The sequence below is a fragment of the Anas acuta genome, chromosome 2 (genome assembly GCF_963932015.1).
Source record: "Anas acuta chromosome 2, bAnaAcu1.1, whole genome shotgun sequence".
Classification (NCBI taxonomy): Eukaryota; Metazoa; Chordata; class Aves; order Anseriformes; family Anatidae; genus Anas; species Anas acuta.
The window spans coordinates 33,448,081-33,470,298 of record NC_088980.1 but is presented as its reverse complement, the minus strand read 5'-3'; the positions used below and the strand labels follow the sequence as shown (position 1 = coordinate 33,470,298).

Genomic DNA, 22,218 nt, shown 5'->3' with positions numbered 1-22,218 from the left:
TCTTTTCTTTGTCTCTTATTGAAAATAAAGGAAGTGATGTAACTAGGTACATGGAAAGGATAAGCTGGACCTGCAAAGAAGGGCTAAGACTTGAGAATGCCTGGGCTGTGCTCTCAGCCAGCATTAACCAGTGTAGATCCCAAGACAAAGGGCAAACCTGTAAAGATATTGCATTCAGTCTTACTTCTTTGAAATACAGACAAATGCTGGCTTGTTCTGTTTATTTATCTGATTCAGAAGTGGAGGTCACATTTTCCCTTCCCCATGTCAAACACAATTAAATAACCTTTTTTTGCAGGATTTTGGTGTGGGTGGCAAGGAGATGGCGCCCTGCCCTGGCAATTGAGAGCCTGGGCGTGGAGCAGCCACACGGGAGCATTACATGTAGGCGTCCTGGCCAACTGGGTTACATCACTTGCAGATGTACTTGTTTTACCCTTGTGTGTGCCCAAACTCGAGTCCATTGCATTTTGCAGCACTGCAAGATCACTCTGCTGCTGTTATTCTTCGGGTGTTGTGCTCCCGGTCAGGAGCAGAGCAAGTTTTGCTCTGATAGCAATAAATCTGGTGCTAACTACCTAGTTATCTAAAGAAAACCAGCAATTCATAAATAATGAAACATGCTATTATCTCTAGACCGCATTGTTTCCTAAGAAAGCCACAGAAAAAAGAAGTCACTGTCATTTGGCTGTTCAATAAGAAGAAATCATTAAAATGCAGGTACAATGGGACTATCATTTGTACACGACCATTGTAATTTCCAAAATGCTGTTTGGTCACATGGAATGAATAATTGGAGATAGCACAGCTTCAGTATCCTTGTTCCTATGCATTGCCACTTGTGTGCTGTGTGCAATAAACAGCAGCCTGCCAATGCTTTATTTTTTCCTTTGTTTTTCACTGTTTGCGTGACTCAGAGCTGTCATCCACCATCCACTTGGAAGGCAACAGGTTGAGCGTTGAAGAACGTGTTTTTATTGTACTCTTTAAATGCACGAGCAAGGTCTTTTTATTCAAAATTATCTTGAAAGGACATACTGGTAGTTCAGCATGAATGTTTCTGGCATCAGTGTGAGCACAGGAAGGGGAAAAATGGATTGTTAGTAATGATGTTTTGCACTCAGACTCCTGTTTCTACCCCTCCCTCATAGACCATGAAAAGTCAGCTGTCAACATGCTTGTTGTGCTTTTGGATCTACATTAATACAGTGACTATATTCAAATCTCATGTCAGGTCTCCAGAAGATTACTTGGAGCCTGCAGGAAGAGACAGTTTTCCTAAGGCATGAGTGTTTAGCTGTGTTCTGGGTCTTCACCCTCCTCCCCCCCCCCCCCCCCCCACACCTTTCTCTGGTGCATCCAAAATTGCCCAGAGCAGAACGCTGCCCAGTGAGTGGAGAAAAAAAGTCCTTTCTCTTTGCTGGCTGTTTGGTGTGTCCTGCTGGTTAGTAAATAAATTGGTAAAGGTCTAGAGGAATCATTTCTCTACATAAATTAATTAACAAGGACCTTTTTTTCCCAGTTATTCCTCTGCTCTATGGGTTGAACAGCTACTGATGAGTTCTCCACCCCTGTTCTTTTCTGCCTGTGACACACAGCAGCTCAGTCTCTTGAGGATGAGACACGTTGCTTTAACTGAAGTCACTGCATTTGTGGTAGATCCACTGGGTTGAAATGAAATGTTCACTAATGCACAGGAGGTTAGACTAGAAAATGTAAGGGTTTCTCTCCATTCTATCCTCTGTGAAGTCCACACTGAAAGCAGGTTATGGAAGACTTTGTGCTCTAGTCCACCATCAGAGACATTTTTCTTTTATTATTCTGAATAGTGTGGAGATGATGAAACCATGCTTGGTATATGTGTGTTTAATGCTTAGTTATGTTCTAAAAAAAATAAATAAGTGGCTTTACAAATATGTTTGTAATTTTTTTTCTCATATTTATATGCAGCTTGTACTCCTTTTTCTGAAGCTTGTGTGTTTTATTTTCTATTTTTAAAGAAAAACATGAACTACAACCAAATGACTTGGCCATCTCAAAATCTTTTGAATCATCGAGTCGGATGTTTGTCTACCGAAAAGATCTGACTGATTCTTTGGTAAGGATGTGTATTTTGTACTTCCAATTTTTTATGTGTCTGACTCCAGATCAAGGGCTTCCTATTCATTTAAGAGTGTGTTTTCAGTACATGACTTATTTTTCAGTTCCTTAGTGAAGCTTACTAAGCTGTTCTATTCCTGAAAAAAAATCTTGCATTAACAGCAGTTATTTGACTGAACAGTAATGGAATTTGTTCATCAATTTCAAATATACCAAAGCTTCTATAAAGCTTAAATCTTTCAATCTATGTCGGCCTAGAAAAGCTGGCTTGTGGTTGTACAGGGCTGACTGAGATGAGGATTACTTCAAAGCTCACAACTCCATTTTTTAGCCCTTGTGCTTTTACGATACATAAAATAGCTAGTATAGAGTTACAGAAGTGGAATACAAACTCTACAAACGTGGAATTACTACATGTAGATATGTATATATGTAGTGTGAGTTTTACCAAAATTACTGAGTATCTGCATGACCACAGTGTTGTGGCATCCACATGGTTGTTTTGTGGCTGGTGGCATCTCCTTTTCTCTTCCGTCTTTCTGTCTTTCCATGTCTCTGGTGCTGGGGAGGGAAGCATGTTGAAAGGCAGAAGTTCTCTCATTCCCCCTGTCCTCAGGAAATGGGATTGAAAAATCTCTCTCCCTGTGCTTTCCCCAAACCTCAGTAAGGCAGCAACTCCAAGATTTAATCTTTTCTGCTAATTATTCATACGCTTCGAGGAAAGTGCAGGGACAGTATTACATCTGACTTCTATTTGTTGTCAGCACAAGTATCTGTGCATTCATCCTAGCAATGAGAAATGTCTATTTACATTTTGTTGGATCAATGTGCCCTGAAGAGCTGACATGCTGATATCATTGTAATCTGTCATCCCCATTATCTCCAGCATTCTAGCCACCTCTAAAAATGCTAATATTAAGGAAGGGTTTCTAGTACAGACAGGTGACAGCCAATCTAGTTTCATTAGTTGCATAATAAAAATAGCAAAACTTGCTGTAACTGTCAAGAATATAGCACCAAAGTAATGGCTTAACTTATAAGAATAATCTTTCATCTTGGCAGATGGTTCATGTGCCAGGTTTCAGACTGATGAGGTAAAAAAAAAAAACAAGAGAAATACAAACCTTTGAAAATCAGAGCTAATAATGGAAATTCAAATGACCCTTAATACTGGCGATACCAGTGAACTCCACAGTGATAACCTAAGTAACTTTTATGAGTCAGAACCTGCAGTGTTTTACTATTTGTTGGCAACTGCACTTGGAGTAAATTATGTTGAATTTATGCTGTTTGTAAATGTATGTGGATTGGTGGCAAGTTTTGTATATTTATTCTGGAGCTGGTATGTTTGCATGATGATTCCTTTACCTTGTAATACAAACATTTCCTGGTGTCAAAATTTACTTTCTTGAGAATTTCAGAAGTTATATTTTCATTATGTTCATTACCTGTTTGGTCAGTGTTTTACACTTAAGGTTTAGAGAGAGTAAGAGAAAGGGAAGGAGAAGTCCTAATCCAATGGGAAATCATTGATCCTATTGACCAGTTCTTGTTTCAGGCTATTTATTAAATAAGCTATAACTCATTGATTTTGATTAGTGTGGAAAAAAAAAAACACCTCAGTGCACTTAGAAGATTACTTACTCAGTCAGCTCTGTTTTGTACCTTGGTCTAACATCTGTTTCATTGTGAAGCTTTTGGCACTTGCTCAGAAATTTTTGTTCTTGTCAATTATTTAGAACCCATTTGCTGAAAACGAGGAGTTGCAGCAACGGTCTGTGAGAATTTTGGGAATCAACACCTGGGATCTTGCCTTAGAACTAACAAATTTTGACTGGAGCCTCTTCAACGCAATTCATGAGGTGAGGAGCACCATAGCCGCTTCAATGTACATTGTTTTCATGCAGCAGTATATTGCTTTGGTGTCTTGATATTGCACCAGGATTTTGGAGCATTGGTATTCCTTGGTTCTTGGTTCACTGTCATGACAATATGATGTCACAGTTCTCAGTAGTTGTGGTATGGAATCAGGTCCAAGACATGGGTTGTAATCCTTGATACTGCAAAAGTTTGACAAAGGTTTGTAACTTCCCTGTGGTGGTGCATCTCATGTTCCCTGTATACATCGTGGGTTTTATTGAAACTTGCCTCAAGAGAGTAAAAGATCACAATTATTCTCTAAAAACTGTCTGTATGAATGTGTTGTGGATGCAAATTGTCTTTTGCACTCAACAATATTCCAGTAAATACAGGACTATGAATAAGTGACCTTGATTTCACTTTAATCACACACACACGCACACACACACACACACACACACACACACACACACACACACACACACACACAATAAATCACTATTTCAGCAACTTAGATGTTCACATTACTGCTCTGGTTAGGTTTCAATGAAATAAAAAAAACACTGGGCAGGCTTTATAAAATATCATAATATCCCACTTCAGTGCCCATTGGATTGTTTCAATGACTTTGATAGGTTCTGCTGTGAGCTTCTGAGTAAAACACACAGCTAACAGTACAAAATGTCACTTGAAAATATCATTCAGTGAAAAGTGTGATGACTTTCTGTGAAAGTGACTGGGAAATTCCCTTGCTTCTCATCAGATGCTTTCCTTGATCTTTTATTTCATGTTCTTTTACTCAGGTTAGACACTTTAAAAACAGAGTTAGTCAAGATTTTTTTTTCTTTGCACAGAAATCAAGACCCATGCTTCTGTTCATGAAAATTTGGCCATTTTTAGCAAGAAATTGGAGTGGAAATTTTTCAAATTCAGCAGTGCTCTGGGATTTGGTTGCTTCTTCCTGCTGGAACAGAAGTGATGAAATTCAGAAAGAGACAGATTAGTTATGTCCTGTATCTTCCTGAAACGAGAAGTGGAACTGCAGGAAATCTTAAAAGAAAAGTGCATCTTGTAGGACTTCCAGTTCACCTGAATACTGTAATAAGCCTTTAGACTGCTAAGCCAAACCAAAAACCGAATCATTTGTGATTGGCTTGTGGACAATAAAAAATAGCCATTTGTATCTAAGTCTTGTCTCAGAAATATTTGTCATAATTTATAACTTCTTTATATTTAAGTCATTTTTGTATCCCTAATAATATTGACAATTTCTTCCAGCAAGAGCTCATATACTTCACATTCAGCAGACAGGGCAGTGCTGAAAACACTGAGAATCTCAGTCTTCTGCTTCAAAGATGCAATGAGGTCCAGCTTTGGGTTGCCACTGAGATACTCCTCTGCAGCCAGCTCTGCAAACGTGTACAGTTGGTCAAAAAGTTCATCAAGATTGCTGCCCAGTAAGTTACTAAAGTTGCAACAAAAATCCTTGAATTCAAATGCTTTATATATATCTATATATATGGTGGGAAAAGAGAATTAGGTGCAAAGCAAAGACAAAAACCTAATTTGCCATCTTGAGTTCTAAGAATGTAGTAACCATACCTAGATAAAACAGTCCATACACAACGACAGCAAATACTGGCCAAAATTAGATGTGGTGGAGTGTATGATGTTCAAATCTTCCCCAGCTACTCTGCCAGTGTATTTGCAGCATCAACTGCAAAATACATGATGATGTAGGGCTACAACCTGAGGAAGCATGTTGTAAAACATTTGAGCAGCAACACTCATTCTCCAAAGACTATAAGAGAACCAGAAAACTGTTTTAAAGGCCTACCTCTAGAGAGGAAACTCACTTCAGTAAGCTGTTGCCCCATGCAATCCTGTTTGGAATACTCTTTTAATTTTTTGAAAGGGGTGCGGGAGGAAGGGGGAAGGGAAGGGGAGGGCAGAGGTTCTTCACTAATTAGATATGGCAGTCTATTCTTGCACTATTAGTAAGTAGTACTGGCATTTATTCTATGCCTTGGAACAAAATACACATATACGATAGACAGAGAGTTCTTCTCTCTGTAATTATTCTTATTTGGGTAACCAAGGGAATGGAGCAATTTAAATATGTGCAACCATTCTTGCCTTTCTCCACTTGTTGGTCTTTTGCAATATTTGAATATGCATGTTCATGGAAAATGTATAATTTGTTCCCCTCATCGACTGGGTTGATTTAATTTGCAAAGCAGTTACATACAAAAGGCTGTTCTCTACTGAAGCAGTGCCTTTGGTGAAATGAATTTTTCTAATCTAATCTAGTGTAACTCATAAATGTGATTTGATTTAGGTTGCAAGTTCTGGGGTATACAGTAATGCTTTCATTTTCTGCCTTATCAATGGCCAAGTTTGGTCCAGTTACGTCAAAACTGGTTGGTTCTGCGTGCCTTGCTTGCACCACAATAGTGTTAATTTGCATTCCAAGAAAAGTTTCATATCTGTCCCACATGAATAGGGATATATTTGTCTCCAGACTAGAATCTTTCTCTATGTGAATTAATTCTGTGTCTGTTAAGTGAATAGTTGAAGTTGTGGAAACTAAATAAAGTTGTCAGTAAATGGGAGACAGGCTCTCCCAGTGCACTGGAGAAGCACCCATCAGATAGTTATGTCAAAATCTGCATACTGCTATACAAATAGGACAGTATCTAGTTTGCTGAGGTCTTGTTTTAATCCAAAAATCATCTGTCTAAAACAAAACCTTCTAATATCTCATAAATTCTGGACAAGTTAGGGTGGAGAAATAGCGTGCTATGCGCAGCCACAAGCAGCCCTGCTGTTTTGTTTATGACCAAGGCAGAGAGGTAGGGAGCTGAGAGCAGCTCTGACTGCTCCCTGTTTTTTCTTTTAACTTCAAGACACGACACTTGAAGTTAAGTGAGAGATGTGCCATCTAGAGATGTTATGCCATCTTTAGTGTGAGCTTTATATAAACTTGTAACAAGTGCCAGAGAGTTTCCAGTCTAAGGCCTTGGCATGTGCTTTTCCACGGTGATTAATCCAGTGAAGACAGTGGATTCACTCATACCTAAAATCATCTTAAGAGGATTCTCTCTTACACGCACACATCTTTTTATTTCAGGATTTCAAATTTCCTAATGGACTAGAAATAAGCAGGGGCCAACTGTATGTAGTGAAACGTCGAAGAATAGAGGTATCAAGCAAATTCCACAGGGACCACTATTGGAACCAGTGCAAACTGCAACTAATTTATAGGGATATGTAAATTGAACATTAATCAGATTTTCAGACAATAAAAATGATGAGGGATTGCAAATGCATTGGAGGATTTAAAAAACAATAAAAAAAAAAAGAATGATCTAAGGAGTCTAGTGGCATGTGCAAACAACAGTGGGATAAGATTTAATTTAGATAGATGCAAAGTAATTCAGCTAGGGAATGCTAATACTGAGCTGAAGAAATAACTGCGTGATTGTAAAGAACAGTGCTGTGACAAAGGTCTTTGGGTGATAATAGATGACAAATTAAAGACAAGGACAAAGTGTGACGCTGTTCCAAGTAAATATATTTTATATTTGTTTTATACTTGCATAGGAGAAAGATGTAAGAACTTAGAGGTGAAGCAGTAATTGTGCTTCTCCTTCTTTTCCCACTGTCTCACATATCTCCTTGGTAAGAAGTAGAGCAGGGAGAAAAGTTAAAATGAATTACAAAGAATTCAATGAAAGATAATAGCAATATAGAGAAATAGATTGCACTCCATGACCACAAGGAAAAATTGAAGGAACCAATGATGTACAATTTACAGAAAAGATGAAAGAGGGGATGAAAATATTTATAATACAACACAATAGAGGTCATGGAATTATTCTGTATGGTAAAGGACAGCAGAGAGTAACTTGGACATTGAAAAGGGAAAATTACTTTTGACAGCAAAGGAAGAAAAATAACCTGCCAACAACAGGGTTGATGAGACAGTGGAACGTGTACTAAAAAACTTCTTAGAGACCACATCACCTAGACTGCAGGTGGCCATGATAGGACATTTAATGAGTTCATTATGTGGAAGATGATTGTATGTTAGTGCTGAGAGTTGAAATTGGGCTCAGTAACCTAGGATACCTGTGCATTCCATTTATCTCTTATTCTGAGGACAAAAATCAGAATACAGCATTCATATTTTTATTCCACAGCTGTAAAGCCCAAAGAAATCTGAATTCATTCTTTGCTATTGTTATGGGTCTCAACACTGCGTCTGTCAGCCGGCTGTCTCAGACCTGGGAGGTAAGACACATCTTTGTATCTTTTAGATCCTGTCAAAAACATTTTTCATCTATGTTGTGTACTGGTGAATTGCCTTTTCTTCCTAATTATTTGTTTTTCATGCTGAAATCTAACAGAGGGCAAATGCCCCAAGAGAAACTTTACTGTGACCTGAAGCTGTAGGTACACAGCCATTCAAATAAAACAAAATATGCCTTTCCAGAGTTTCTAAATAAGAGCAAAGCAAGGAGATCTTACCCATTTGTGGAAGAAGGGGGTGGGTGTGGATGGGAGGGAAGTCAGGTACATTATCTTAGCATTTTAAGTATATGTCAGAACAGAAAGTCTTATAAGATTGGTTCTAAACAAAGCATACCTTATTATGGAATAATTTCATTTATTCAAGGTATATATATCTTTGCTGATGAAACTAAATGGAGGAAGAAGTCATTTAATATAATATGCAGAGAAATTTCATCCCTTGCCACCTGCCTAGCACCATAAGTGGGCAGTACTCAAAAAAATGAACCTGTAACACAAAGTAAAAAAGAATAGCTGTGATCTCCTTTGTTGGAGATGCCCTTGAGCACCAACAGCTGAAACCCAATGGCCGTTGAAGGGTCACAAAGCTATTTAACACAGTCCAGTGCAGTCTTTCCCTCTCAGCTGAAATCATGCATGTGAAAACATCACCGTGTATGTCAGTGACATTGGCATGTAGAGAAATGAGGGCAATGACTGCTGCTTTGGGATAGAGTTTACAGGGACTTGGATAAGCAAGGCTGTTTCAAATAACAGTTAAAGCAAATAAAAAATAGGAAAAAAAATACACACCTGAGGAAAACAATACAGAAACCCCTTGTTTCTCCAGCTACTAAAATGCCTTGCCCATGAGGGAACATTTGCCCTCTTATGGGTTGACTTCATCTCTTTTCTTTGGGCTTTGGTAGGAGAGTGGAAGGGGCTAAACAGGTGGCAATGGTGTAAGTGTCTCCAGCCTGCAAGCACACAGAGCTCTCCAGTGCGGTGAGACCCCTCTGAAAATCATGCGCCACAGATGTTCTTCTCTGGGAAGAACAAAATGTATTGCTTGTCTGAACAGGGAGTGCCTCTGCATATGTATCATTGTAAATATGTCAAGTTCCTGTGTGTAAAATATTTATGAAGTTGCATGTGTTTTTTATAAAAATTTACTGCACTGGAAATTTCAAAAGGAGAAGGTTATTTGCATTAGTAATGTGACTTCTAGAAAGTAGAGCAATGTTTATAAATTAATTATAATTACTTACACATGTAAATGAAGCCACCTAAATTTAAGCAACAATTTACACACTAAACTATATTGGTTCTGCACTTGAATTCTTAAACAAGTAATATACCCTGAGCATATTCTACTTTTTTTTTTTTCCACACTATGCAGTGTTTTAATGAGCCTAAGATTCACTGATTGAAGATATTAAAAATGTGCAATTGCAATTCCACATTCAGTTATCTTAGCATTTTAATCGTATGGCTCATCCACTTAATCTTAATTGTTCTAAATCTCTTTGGTAGTGTCATTGTGGCTGTTGTGGTCTAAGTACACAGGCAAGGCAAGATTTGTAGTAAAGGGATATATTCTACTTGAGCTAACCAGTGTAGCTGGAAAAAAGATACACAAACATTCAGGTCCACACACCTGTCTTCAAGTCAGAAATACAATAAGCAAAATTCAAATTGAACAACAATTGCTTTGAGTATGAGATGAATCCATTAAAGCATCTTAGAGAGTAGATGCTTATGGAATAGAGCAGGCATTAGCATATAGGGAACGAAGGAAGAAGTTATGTTGTACCTGAGCTCCCAAGGAGGGCATTTTGTGCAATTCCTTGTGGGATTAGGATGAGACCTCAGAGATGGGGTACTCGTTTTTTAAGGGAAGTTCTTGTTCTCTGAGAGCAGCATGGAATACCATGGGTAAGCACCAGGGTGGTGTATTTAAAAGCACTGAGTGTTATGCCAATTCATTTCCAGAGCCCATAGTTTAGAGAGAGAGAGCAATTACAAAAATAATATTTAACCTGGTTGTGATTACAGAATCTGAATCCTCAGTCAGTGCTACTATTCCTATCTTGATAAATACAACAGATATGGATGCTGGGCAAGAAAATAAAAATGGCTGCTAACATGCAGTTTTTTTGTAGAAGAATGGTGGAAGTGTGGAGACAAGGCTTCAGTCACAGGCATTACGTTCAGGTCTGTAAGTAGGGTGTTTAGAGCTGAGAAGCAGAGGTAACTGCCTGAGGAAGTGCAAAAAATCAGTCTCATGGAAAGAAAGAAAAAAATAATAAACATTTTTCTACTTTTTAAAATCAAATTTACTGTTTTTTTCTCTGTGTTCCCCACTTCAGAAAATTCCTGGGAAGTTCAAGAAACTTTTCACTGAACTGGAAAGCTTGACAGTAAGTACAGTGATGACAGCCCAACAGAGTTGCCTGTTGTTACTTGCCATCCTTCTTTGTAATTTATTTCAAGACCGCCTGTCATTATCTGGAGCTGAAACTTGGTTACATCACATCCCAGGTTTGCCATAGGCCACAAAGCTCTCCAGAGCTCAGAGGTGGTCTCCAAAAAAGAAACAAGCCCTGTTCCTGACAGCTGGAGGAAAGGCAGAGAGAGGCAAACATGTTGCTAGTTCACCAGTACCAGTTTGGAAACTGTTCTGTTGCTCTGGTGGCTAATCGTCCTCTATCCAAAGAAATGTGCTGCATATCAGAAGACAAGGAGGATAGTTTTAAAAAGTTAAAAAATAAAATAAAAAATCAGAGGCTCGGGATCTTTTTCACCATTATTAAAGCTGAGTAAACAAGTGTTTCCTCTGGCTGTCAGGGAGCTGGATGCCTGGTGAGATCGCTGCCTAGTGCAGGGAGCATGAAATCCAGCCTTTAACAATTGTCATGCTTTTGCACTTTGAGTCCTTTATTAATTAACATGTTTTCAAGATGTCTGTGAGCTGGTGTACAAAACCGCTTATTCATAGAGGAAATTGAGATGAGTTTTTGAATTACACAACACTGATGATACATAGTCTCTTATTTTCTTTGACAATGTCCAATATGTTCCTTTTATCTGAGACTAGGCAGTTTTGTTTCTTGGTTATTGGGTGAGAGGGAGAAAGGAAGGGGGTGTTTATTTTTTAAGAAGAAATGAATCAGCAATATATTCCAAGGGTATAATCAGTGCTAGAAAGTAAGTTGAAGAGATTTTGCTAATAGAAATTTGTGGGGAAATCATGGAGCAAAGTGAATCTGTTCTGCAGCTTACTCCATTTTTAGAACGGTTTCATCTGGAGGAACATAATTGCTTTTGTTGTTTTCATTGTTTACATTTCCTGTTCAGTTTAGTAAGTCACCTAGTTTAGAAAACCTTTATCTACCTCGTTTCCGAAGAAACCTTTTTATATATAAGTCATGTTCAGATTGTAAGCCGATAATGGATTTAGAATTGCTCTTTTTATAGCCTATTGATTTTTCTCTCTATTACCCAAATGGTTTTGTAGGACCCTTCTCTGAATCACAAAGCTTACAGAGATGCATTCAAGAAAATGAAATCTCCGAAAATTCCCTTCATGCCCTTACTTCTGAAAGGTATTGTTGAAGCTTGTCTGCTCTTTTTTGTCATGTCAGTGCGTGTACAGAAATTTGTGATGGTTAGTTAATACAATTAAAAAGTGATTTTTCCTTCACATGGGGTTATGATGTGTGTGACAGACACAAGGATACCTACAAGATAGTGCTCAGTCTTGATAATAATAAACACAGCTGCTTTTTAAGATGGGGAAAATGGCAATTTTCACACAGGTTTTCAAATGGCAGTGCTTTCCCCGCCAGGCATGGGCAGAGCAGCCTGTGGAGGCTGCAGTTGCATCCCCTTGAGGCTGGCAGGCAGACAGCAGTGCTGTGGGTCCTGCAGGCTGCATGCACGCAAGCAACCATGGTCACACTGCTGTTGGGAGGGTTTGCCTGGCCTCCTTGAAGCAAAACTGACTGGTGTTACAGATTTTGTAAAGCTACGGAGAACAGGATCTGCCCCCTTCCTCTGTCCTGAGAGGAGAGGGTTGTCAAGCCTCCTGTAGGTCTGAGATACGCAATAAAACTGGTTGCTTAACTCAGCGAGTTGGGCAGCTAACTCAGTGGCAGGTATTTCAAATACTCCATTATCTCAGCGTCATTAATTATTAATCATCTTGTCTTGAACATGACAAATTCATTTGATTAGTCCTTTATTCGGAAAGTGTTCTCGTTAGGCTGTTTATGCTAAGCTGCTACTGCTGCAGGTTTAAAATGTTTGAAGACAGGTCTCTAAACAAGCTGGTGACAGTTTGGGAGCCATAAGGCACTTCTCTTCCTTGCGTGCATCAAAGGAGTTTGCATAAATTCCGATGGATACAATTATCAAGACTTCAAAAGAAGGCAAATATAAACAAGTAACTTGTAGCAATGATGTTTGCACAGCATTGCAATACAGGGTATAAAAGCATGCACGTTTTTATAAGTGCATTCATGCAGCATGCTCTCATGTCTCTAAAGTGTGTTGGATATAACAAGGAGACTGCAAAATGATACAGTAAGCTCCTTCAATACAGTGATCCATAAGGAGATGTTGCCCTGGCTGGTAATTCTCAATGTATTGTACAGTACATGTGACTACATCCTGTATCAAACATGTTTGTATTAAAATTATTTACAAGACCAATAAAATAAGTATCAATAGCACAGAAATCATTAATAAGTCAACAAATTAACTGTATTTCAACACAAGAGGAAGAAAAGTTGTTTCAAGAAAAAAAATCAGTATAAACCTTTCACTAATAATGAAAAATAACTTCAGAGTGTCCTTTTAAAGTTAATTAAATGTAAATGCAGAGCTCTCTTACAGCACAGACTGCATTAGAAAATCAGGCAGATTTTTCAAATATGCAATAAAATGCTGTGTTGTACCATTACAACATAGCTCAGATGCAATTTTCTGCTCCACTGAATTTATCTAGACTCTTAGTTGTTGGCCGCAAAGCAAATTTCTGTTCCTTCCACCCTGAGAGATATCCATTGCAGTCACAGACTTAAAAAGCTGTCTGGAAATTTCTGCTTCCAGTAGAAGTTCCTCATTAGAAGTGACGTTTTTTCACTGCACTGATACAGAGACGAGTAATGCCTGCCTGCCAGCCTGGTCCTGAAGCTGTGTCCTTTCCGTGTCCTTTTTCCCGGGTGCCCCAAAGGTGGAGGAGGTGCAGATGGTCCTGTTCCCTCCTTCCCCTCTGATCTTTTAGGGTTCCACCCAGAAGCAGAGAGGCGCTGGAGGCATGCCCAGCGTATCCCCGCGCTTGTCCCACTTGCTGAGGAGTCCCTGAGTAGATCTCGGTTCCCCATCCACCCCTCAGGCAGAGCTCTGCCTAATGAGTCCCAGCCTCGGGTTTCCAACCTCGTATTGAGCCATTAACATTTCCATTCTAAGCAATTACAAAACCTCCCTCAGGCACAGAGTGAATCTTTGAAACAAAAGGAAATAAATCAGGTTGGCTGTTTTGGGGTAGGATGACAGAGGTTGGTAAAGCAACCTTCAGTGTCAGTTGCAGGTTCCTGTCCTAAACCCATCCGAAACTAGCACTCAGCTTGAGGACCAAGTGGACATGAGAAGGAGTCCTGGAGATGAGCACAGGGTAATGTTGAGATAGATGTGCAGTTACACTGGAGTACTGGAGGTTGACACCTCAGCAGAGAGAGAGCTGTGACTTATGAAGTAATGGTGTCAGAGTCCCATCTCATTAAACCAGTGCTGGCTACTCCTGGTCCTCATGGGTACATGTGCATCCATGCGGTGCACAGCTAAAGCAGGAGGGAGGTGATAAGGGGGTATTGGTGGTGGTGGTGTCCCCTGACACCCTTGACTGGTGTCCCCGCCAGTATTTTTGTTGCCCAGAGGATGCACCACTGGAGGCAGAGCTTCAGTCCCCACAGGGAGTCTGTCCATGACCTCAGGATTTCATGTCTGAGGCAGGTATTGCTTCGTGTCCTAGCAGGCATAAGAAAAATGGAAAAAAAATGACCTCCAGTTAGTTTTACTTGTAATTTTAACCTCACAATGTTTGTTTTGCTTGATTTATTTTTTTAATTTTTATTTTTTTCTTCCCCCTCCAGTTCATTACAGCGTGTTCAGTTCCCTTCCTGGAGACAAATATAAACCTTTTCCTTTTCCTCTCACTGACCTTTTTTTACCTTTGCAAATTCTCTCCAACAATGCTGTGTAAGAGTCTTTTAACTCCCTGGGGTTTGCCTAGCCACAATGCTTACTCCAACCTAGGCTTTCAACTCTAGTTTAGTCGCTTGTGTTTAACCTCACTGGCTGGTCACTGCTGTAGCCCACATTGCTGTGGGGACTTCAGAGTCATGCTGCCCTACAGAGGGAGATGAAGGGGAGTTAGAGCTGACCCCATGCCTGGTAGCTGTACCCCCTTGGAGCTCTGAGCTCAGGGACTGGCCAGCCCCTGCCTGGGCATGGCCATGAGTAGTGTGGCTAGATCGATCCCACAGGGTGCAGAGAGCAGGAAGAAATCTGGGCTCTCACTTGAAAATCCTCTTATTGCTATGTGTATGTAAAGTCTATTATGCCAAGCTTTTCTTCCCTTTTTGTAAGGTACTGTGGCCATCCTTTGTGGGATATTTTCCTCTTTTTTTTTTTGTTGTTGTTGTTGTTGTTGTGGTTGTTGTTGTTATTGTCATTTTATTTCTTTGTACTGAACCACAAAGTCATGAAAAGTAATTATTTTCCCTTATTTTTTTATTTTTTTTTTCAGATGTAACATTCATCCATGAAGGAAATAAAACATTTCTGGATAACCTTGTTAATTTTGAAAAACTGGTAAGTTAATTTTGTCATTCCTGTTTTTAATAGAAATTCTCATTCTCTTCCCCTTCTCCCTCTTATAAGACTAAAAGGTTTTCTTGTGAGTGAAAGAAGAGGAAGTAAACAGAGGTTAGCTCTGCTGCTTCAAAGAGCAAACAGGATAAGACAGCCATCAGTTGAACTCCCCTGCCTCCTTCCTCTGCTCCTCTTCTCATTCCTTCCTCCCTTCTTTTGTCCTGTAAAATAGTTGAGCCAGTGGTATCCAACATCAGTGCCACACAGTCGACTCAGTTCATTCCCAAAGAGTTCCTTTACACCGCCTTGTGGACTGTTTCTCCTCAGTTAAGTCCACCTGCCTGAGCTTTCTCTGAGTTGTTTTATATTTTCTTAAGGCACCATAGAGAAGGTGGGTCCAGTTTAACACTAGTGCCTGGTATGCCAATTCCAGGGATTTCAAATTAAAATAAAATTTATGATCTAGGTTAGATGATGAAGATACTAATACCTAAAATGTGAATTAATCTGACTGTACGTATTACTATATTAACTGTTATATGGAAGGCAAATAATAGAAGTATCCTTGGGTACATCTATTTTATACATGCTGTGACATCTATGCTGGCATGATATTCCAGATGGAGTTTTGATTTTTCTCATTTGCACTAGTTCTTTGTTGATAACACTTCTGTAGCACTGAAAACCGTAGCTAATATATCAGAAGAGTGTTGGCATGGAGAAGTTTTGGTTTTGTTTGTCTGGCCTATTTGATCAAGAAACCAAAATGTTCTTCCTGGTTTCTCTAGATGTGCAATGGCACTGTGAGTCCAGATGGTTGTTCCAAGGGAATTGTTCCTACCTATTTTCTCCATGTGTTTACACTTATTCAAGAATGAACATGCAAACAGGGTGTTATTCATGAACCAGATGTTGAACTTTTTTTTTTTTTTTCACATCCTAACATAACATATATTGTCTTTCAACTTATAAACAGATGTAGACTTTGTCTTTTGAACCTGAGATCCTCTTTTTGTGTTTTCTATTTGATTCCCGTACCTTTTCTTGTTGCAGACTTTAGGAGATCACTGATTTGCATTTAATGAAAGGTTTCCTTGTCCCAAGTCCATTAACTGTTTGACCTTTAGGTGTTTGCATAAAACTCATTAGCATGTTCTTCTTCATTGCCTCTTGGAAGTACATCCAATTAACATGTAAATTAAACTAGCCCTTGATGCACAATAATTGTTACTGAAATCCCCCCACTGGCCCATATATTAATTTAGTGGAAATATACGATATGATTCTTATTTCAATCTTAGCCAGACCTTGTTGTTTGTTTTTTTAATGTCATGTATACATTTAATGTATGGTGGGCTTGCTTGGTAAGATTTCTTATCCTTCCTGTCACCACTGTGTCTCCAGAGGTGGTGGGATCTTTGCTAATTGACTTCAGTGAACCAGGATTTCACCTTTTTGATGTAAAAGGATAAATGGGGCATCTTAAATGGGGGAAGAGTCTGTGTGATGGTGGTGGGGTGGGGGTTGCTAACACTGACACTTCCTCCAAATTGTTAGTCAGATCACACCCTGGGGAACATGTTGTCTCCTGGTTGTCCCAAGTCCTGTGTGTGCATGAATGCAGACAACAGTGCAAGCTACAGAAGTGGAAGTTTAGAAGAGATTTAAATAGGGGTGTAGGGAAACTTGGACAGTATAGTATCTATCACACTGGTTCATTTGGATTCTAAGGTATTTAGTCTCCAGGCATGAATGTACTAACAAGGCGCTTCACACATCACTGTGTATATGTCCATGTTTCTTTTCTACTTGTAAAGGCTTTGTCCCAGTGAAGAAAGTCTTTTCTGGTGTTTTATTACTGTGCTGAGCACTTTCTGACCGCTTGAGAAAAATTAGGGTTGACATTGACTCCTGCTTAGTTTGGGTCAAGCTGCGGAACCTCACCTGCAAATTTGCTGTTGCAGAAAAAGAAGAAAAGAATTATTCTACCATAGCAGATTACTGCTCTGGGGAAGGATCTTACTCACTGTCATAAATACGTAGAGTTTGTGCTTATGAATTTCAAAGCAAAGACTGTTTATTATGTCTTCATTTGAGTCAGTACTTTTCAAGTATTTCAGGTCTGCATTAAGCACTTGACCTGAAGGAAGACTTGTTAGTCTGAACCATTGTTTTTTCCAACAATATCAGATGGTTTAATAAAATATATAAGCTCTTACTGCAGTCCCTGCTTATTTTATATTCTTAAGCCATCATTGCCACAAAATCCTACCATGAGTGAACTTGATTTGACATTACATGATTGCAGTGAAGACAAAGTTAATTCAAAGTATAAAGAAAAGAATTTGCAAGGAGTAGAAAAATAAATGACCTTTTGTCTTTGGAATGTTACCCAGTAATAGCAAAATTTGAAGGGACTGCAGTGGTTTATTGAACTAAATGTTGGGTAAACTCTAGTCTACAATAGAGTTAGATTGCTACTTAATTCCATATACTCTTCATCTATAAATGAAAAGACAGTCTTATACCGTTACATCTGAAGATTTCCTGTGTATTTACTGAGTAGTTTCCCTGAATTGTGGCTTCAATTTTTTTTTCAGTAGGCAGCCATCACCCATATCTTAACAATGACATGTCTTAGATACACTTCAACAAACTCTAATACAGGTCAGTGGCCATTACCGTTTTAGATAATGCCATCTTACATAGTATCTTCAGCAGTGAAAACTGTACATGCAGCTGAAGATTTTCAACCTTCCCCAACCCCCAAATATCTGTACAATTCCCAAGACTGAGCTTTTGCTTTCATCAGTTAAAGGAGTGCTAATGATCCTAGGTAGCTGGGAGGCTGAAAACCCACAAGAAATATGTTATTCATCACACTAATGGTACGCAAGCATCTGTTTAAACAGTAAGGAAATAGCATTTACTTTGCAGATGAATAAGCTGATTTTCTGTATTACAATTGGATCCCAGAGAGTTGGAAATGGACAGACGCTCTAATTGGGCTAGTAAAGAAGAGAGATTTGGGATTCTGCTTTAATAGAGTGTTACACAAATAAGTTCTTCACCACCACAGCATCACCTTCAGAAGCTATTTTGGGATGGACCCCACACTGACTGATAAAAGAAGCAGCAAAGAATGAGAGTGTGTGTGGTAAGGGGGGGGAGGGGAGTTCTCTTAATTCTAGGAACTAGATTCAAAGGGTAGCAGCTGAAAACTATGAAACACATTCTATGTTTCTATGTTAGAAATATCACAGTGGCAGCAGTGGTGGAAGTTGTAGCTTTCCCAATACCCGCACTATTGACCATGAAGGACATCTCTTGGGAACTTCATTATAATCGGTGCAAGAACATCAGCACAAGAGATTGTGTGATTGCATGGCAAATGAAGTACAACGTGTAGCAAAAATATATTTTAAAAATTGATTTACTGAATGTGAAGTTTCCATTAAAGCTGTTTTTCCTGTGATAAGCTTTACTGCAGAGGAATTCTGTAAGCTGCTCTCTAAGTGTTGAGAGAAGAGCTGTTCTATGTCATTCTGATTTTATACATATTTTGCTGAGGACGGGTAATCTGTTCCATCTCTGTTTATTTTTGAGGGAGATGTAAGAACACCATGAACAGTTTTGCAATGAATAGTTAAGCAATTTGCTTAAATCATTGATCAGATTTGGTGAGAAGTTGTTGGCCAAATTCTGTATGTTTTCACTTTTCTATCACTGAAGCAATCAAATAAATAAGAGTAATGCTTCAACAAATGTATGGGTGAAATCTAGTGAAAATGAGTTTACTTTGCTGATTTGTAGTGAACAGTTCCAGTTTTTATAGGTTGAAGACCTGAGCCTGAATGAGAAACCAGACTTAAACCTTTTATTTCCTCTGCATAATCTAAATGAACATCCAAAATTTACTGTACCTCAGAAGAACAGTAAAATGACAATGTTTTAAATAAATGCCATATCAAAGTAAACCATGTATCATGAGTTATGATTTGTTGGAACTGTAAAATGGACAGATATTTGTAACTCAGGGGAGGAAAAATACTTGCAGGAGTGTATTAAGAAGCACCGAAGAGAAATCTCTCATGTAGCCTGAATTTCCTACCTGAACTACCATGATATTCTTCCAGAGAATGGCCAAGGCAAGACATTTCCAGTTCTTGTGGCACCACTGTATGGCTGTTGCAGTAGTCTTTCAGATGAATTATGATTCTGTAACCAATGATCCCAAGATGGTTTAATTATTCTACCATGAGGGAATCTGAATATAAATAGCTGCTGAAACATTGTACATGGCCCCACACTAAATGGAGAGAAGTTGACAACTACAAATGCATCTTTCTTAATCTTTTTTACCTCTGATTTATGGATTGGAAAGAAGAACTAAAGTTCAAATTTAAAGATATTTTTTGTTCCAGCATCAACTGAAGGTGAATTCTGCAGCGCCATCATTAATACTTTGTTAAAAGTCATTTTTTTTCCAATTCTGACTTTACATTTCATTTTTCCAGGACTTCATTTTGTCAGAGCATTAAAATCTTTCTTCTTTAGTTGGAAAGCCCAGTAAATTAAAAAGTACATCATTCTGAGACACATAGGGGAAGACTGGTTCGTTATTACTTATGTTCTTCCACAATACAACTTGCTGTTCTAATTACCTAGGAATGCTTTTTATTCCATATTCTATAGACAGGTATCTTGTGAGTGTAGAAGGTTCCAAGTCATTTACTGTGCTTATACTTTGTTCTGCAAAATGGGACAAAATTCTCCTTTTGGGAGGCAAGAGAATAATATATTCCTGTTAATGACAGCTTTTTTTTTTTTTTTAAACGGAATGCCATTCCTTGGAAAATGTCTATGGAGATGTTAGGGTGTTTTGTCTATCTGGGATGTGGGCTGTATTTTTGTGTGTTGGTTATCTTACTACAGAAAACTGCTTAACTGATAGTAGGACCTGCTTGTGCTAGGCAGCATATGGATATATGCTGAGGTTTTGGCTGGGCTACAGAGAGCTTGCAGCCCAATTAGACAACACATGGATACAGAAGGAGAGGTTGCAGAATACTGGAGGCCCTGGATAATGCACTAAAGACAGGAGTTGGATGCAGAAGTACCCAGCTAATCCACACAACTTTCCTCTTGTAGCCTTTCGGTTTAATAAAAGTCATGAGAACAAAAAATAAGTAATTGTATGGCTGTTTTTCATTATTGCTTTCCATGGGCTCTTTGGGAGTTGTTTTCATTTAATCTGTGCAATACCAATAAGGACCTCCTCAACTAACCTTGTTTCATCATATATTACCACTGAGCCAGAGAGCAGGGTAGCCTTTCTGTTGTTCCCCCACTGTCCTCATTTACTACTTTACTACAGTTGATTTTTGCTTTACAGCATAAGGTGAGGAGACTTTTCAGGATTTTCTAATGACAGAAGCCATCTCTGATTTTTGTACTGATGTTTTATCTGTCCTGTCTTTGCAGCACATGATTGCAGATACTGTTCGATCGTTGAGACATTGCAGAAATAACCAGTTTGGTAAGTAGACAGATTTGCTCCTTGATTTGCCTTTTTACAGACATGGGGGTGATTGTATTTTCTGTTTTGTTTGGTCTTTCCTTCTTTCTTTCTTTCTTTCTTTCTTTCTTTCTTTCTTTCTTTCTTTCTTTCTTTCTTTCTTTCTTTCTTTCTTTCTTTCTTTCTTTCTTTCTTTCTTTCTTTCTTTCTTTCTTTCTTTCTTTCTTTCTTTCTTTCTTTCTTTCTTTCCACTTGCTTTGCTTTATTTCAGCAGCAAAAAATTATTGCCAGTTTTTAAGCAACTGGGAAGAGGGGATGTAATTTCTGGAAAGTCAAGACAGCAGTAACCAGAGTTGGATAAAATTTTAGTTTACAAAATGTCCGTAGAACATTTCCAGATTTATTTTTTATTTTTTTTATATATATATAAATGATTTTCCTGCAAAAATTACTACCTTCCCAAAATACTGGGAATGATAAAACAAGATACAAGTATAGATGTGCAAACTGCACTTAATAAAGGAGGTTGCTGTTTCTCAGTTTCCCAGCTATAACTCAGTTACCTCAGTCTGTTCTGGAGAGACTGACACCATGGAAGCAGTGGACACCAGAGAATCAAACCCTAAAGGCCCATGTTAGAAGACCCTAGCTTGCTTTCTTCTGCTGGTAACACAGGAGGAACCTTGTTTGTTTTTCTCCTCAGCAATTCTCATTCTCTGCAGAGGGGTTAAACACAGGATGGGGACAAACACCACAGTTCTTAAGGAAGTGGTTAGAGTTTTTAAGCCAAACACACTGAATATGTAATTTACCGAGGCCACTAAAACCTCTTTTCCAAAGAGCTTCAGAACTGTGCTGTAGCATGAATGTGGGATTTTCATGGTTATGGAGAAAGAGTTTGAACCATCTTCTTTGCAGCTGTATTTTCAGCAGCTGGCAGCAGAGACACTGACAAAAATAAATAAATAAATTGTGTATAAATATATTTACACACATATAGAACTATAGGTACTATTAAGATTTTTGATTTTTTTTTCTATAAAATTGCTTGCACATATACACTGACTTTCTTAAAAAAAGAAAGGTAGCTTACTATGGTTTTTGTGTTATTTTAATACTTACATACAGAAAGAATGGGAGAAGAGTTACATTTTTTTTTTCTGTTAAACCAGAAACTGAAGAAAATAATGAATAATCCAACCCATATTTCTATGTTAAATGTCTTTTATTTGGCATCATAAAATGGTAGCATCGGTTCCTTATAACGAGGTGAATTTTTTTCAGCTTTGCAAAGCTTTCATCTCATCTTTGCTTTTTTATTTTATTTTATTTTTATGAGAGGTTTTGTAAGTGTTGCAACATAAATCTAAGGTTAATACCTGAGATTTATCATATAATCTGGTAGTTTGAAGTACACGTTGTTATTTTATTTTACCACAGACTTGATTTATTGTGAAGCTGGCATTAAAAAGCAGCTTATACAGATATCCCTGTAGGCACACTTTTTTTTTTTTTTTTTGGTTAGATTCGTTTAGGCATGAAATGAATTCACTGAATATTTATCGAGACTT

The 22,218-nt window shown here is 38.4% G+C and overlaps 1 protein-coding gene across 1 annotated transcript in view; it reads left to right on the top strand.

Moving 5' to 3' along the window:
- Positions 1 to 22,218, top strand: part of RAPGEF5 (Rap guanine nucleotide exchange factor 5) — a 161,556-nt gene that overhangs the window by 134,111 nt on the left and 5,227 nt on the right. Inside the window, exons 18-25 of the mRNA XM_068674166.1 lie at positions 2,001 to 2,098; positions 3,840 to 3,962; positions 5,239 to 5,417; positions 8,163 to 8,253; positions 10,623 to 10,673; positions 11,771 to 11,858; positions 15,065 to 15,129; positions 20,614 to 20,668. Of these exons, the coding sequence (XP_068530267.1) occupies positions 2,001 to 2,098; positions 3,840 to 3,962; positions 5,239 to 5,417; positions 8,163 to 8,253; positions 10,623 to 10,673; positions 11,771 to 11,858; positions 15,065 to 15,129; positions 20,614 to 20,668 (750 nt within the window). The remainder of the gene's footprint in view (positions 1 to 2,000; positions 2,099 to 3,839; positions 3,963 to 5,238; positions 5,418 to 8,162; positions 8,254 to 10,622; positions 10,674 to 11,770; positions 11,859 to 15,064; positions 15,130 to 20,613; positions 20,669 to 22,218) is intronic.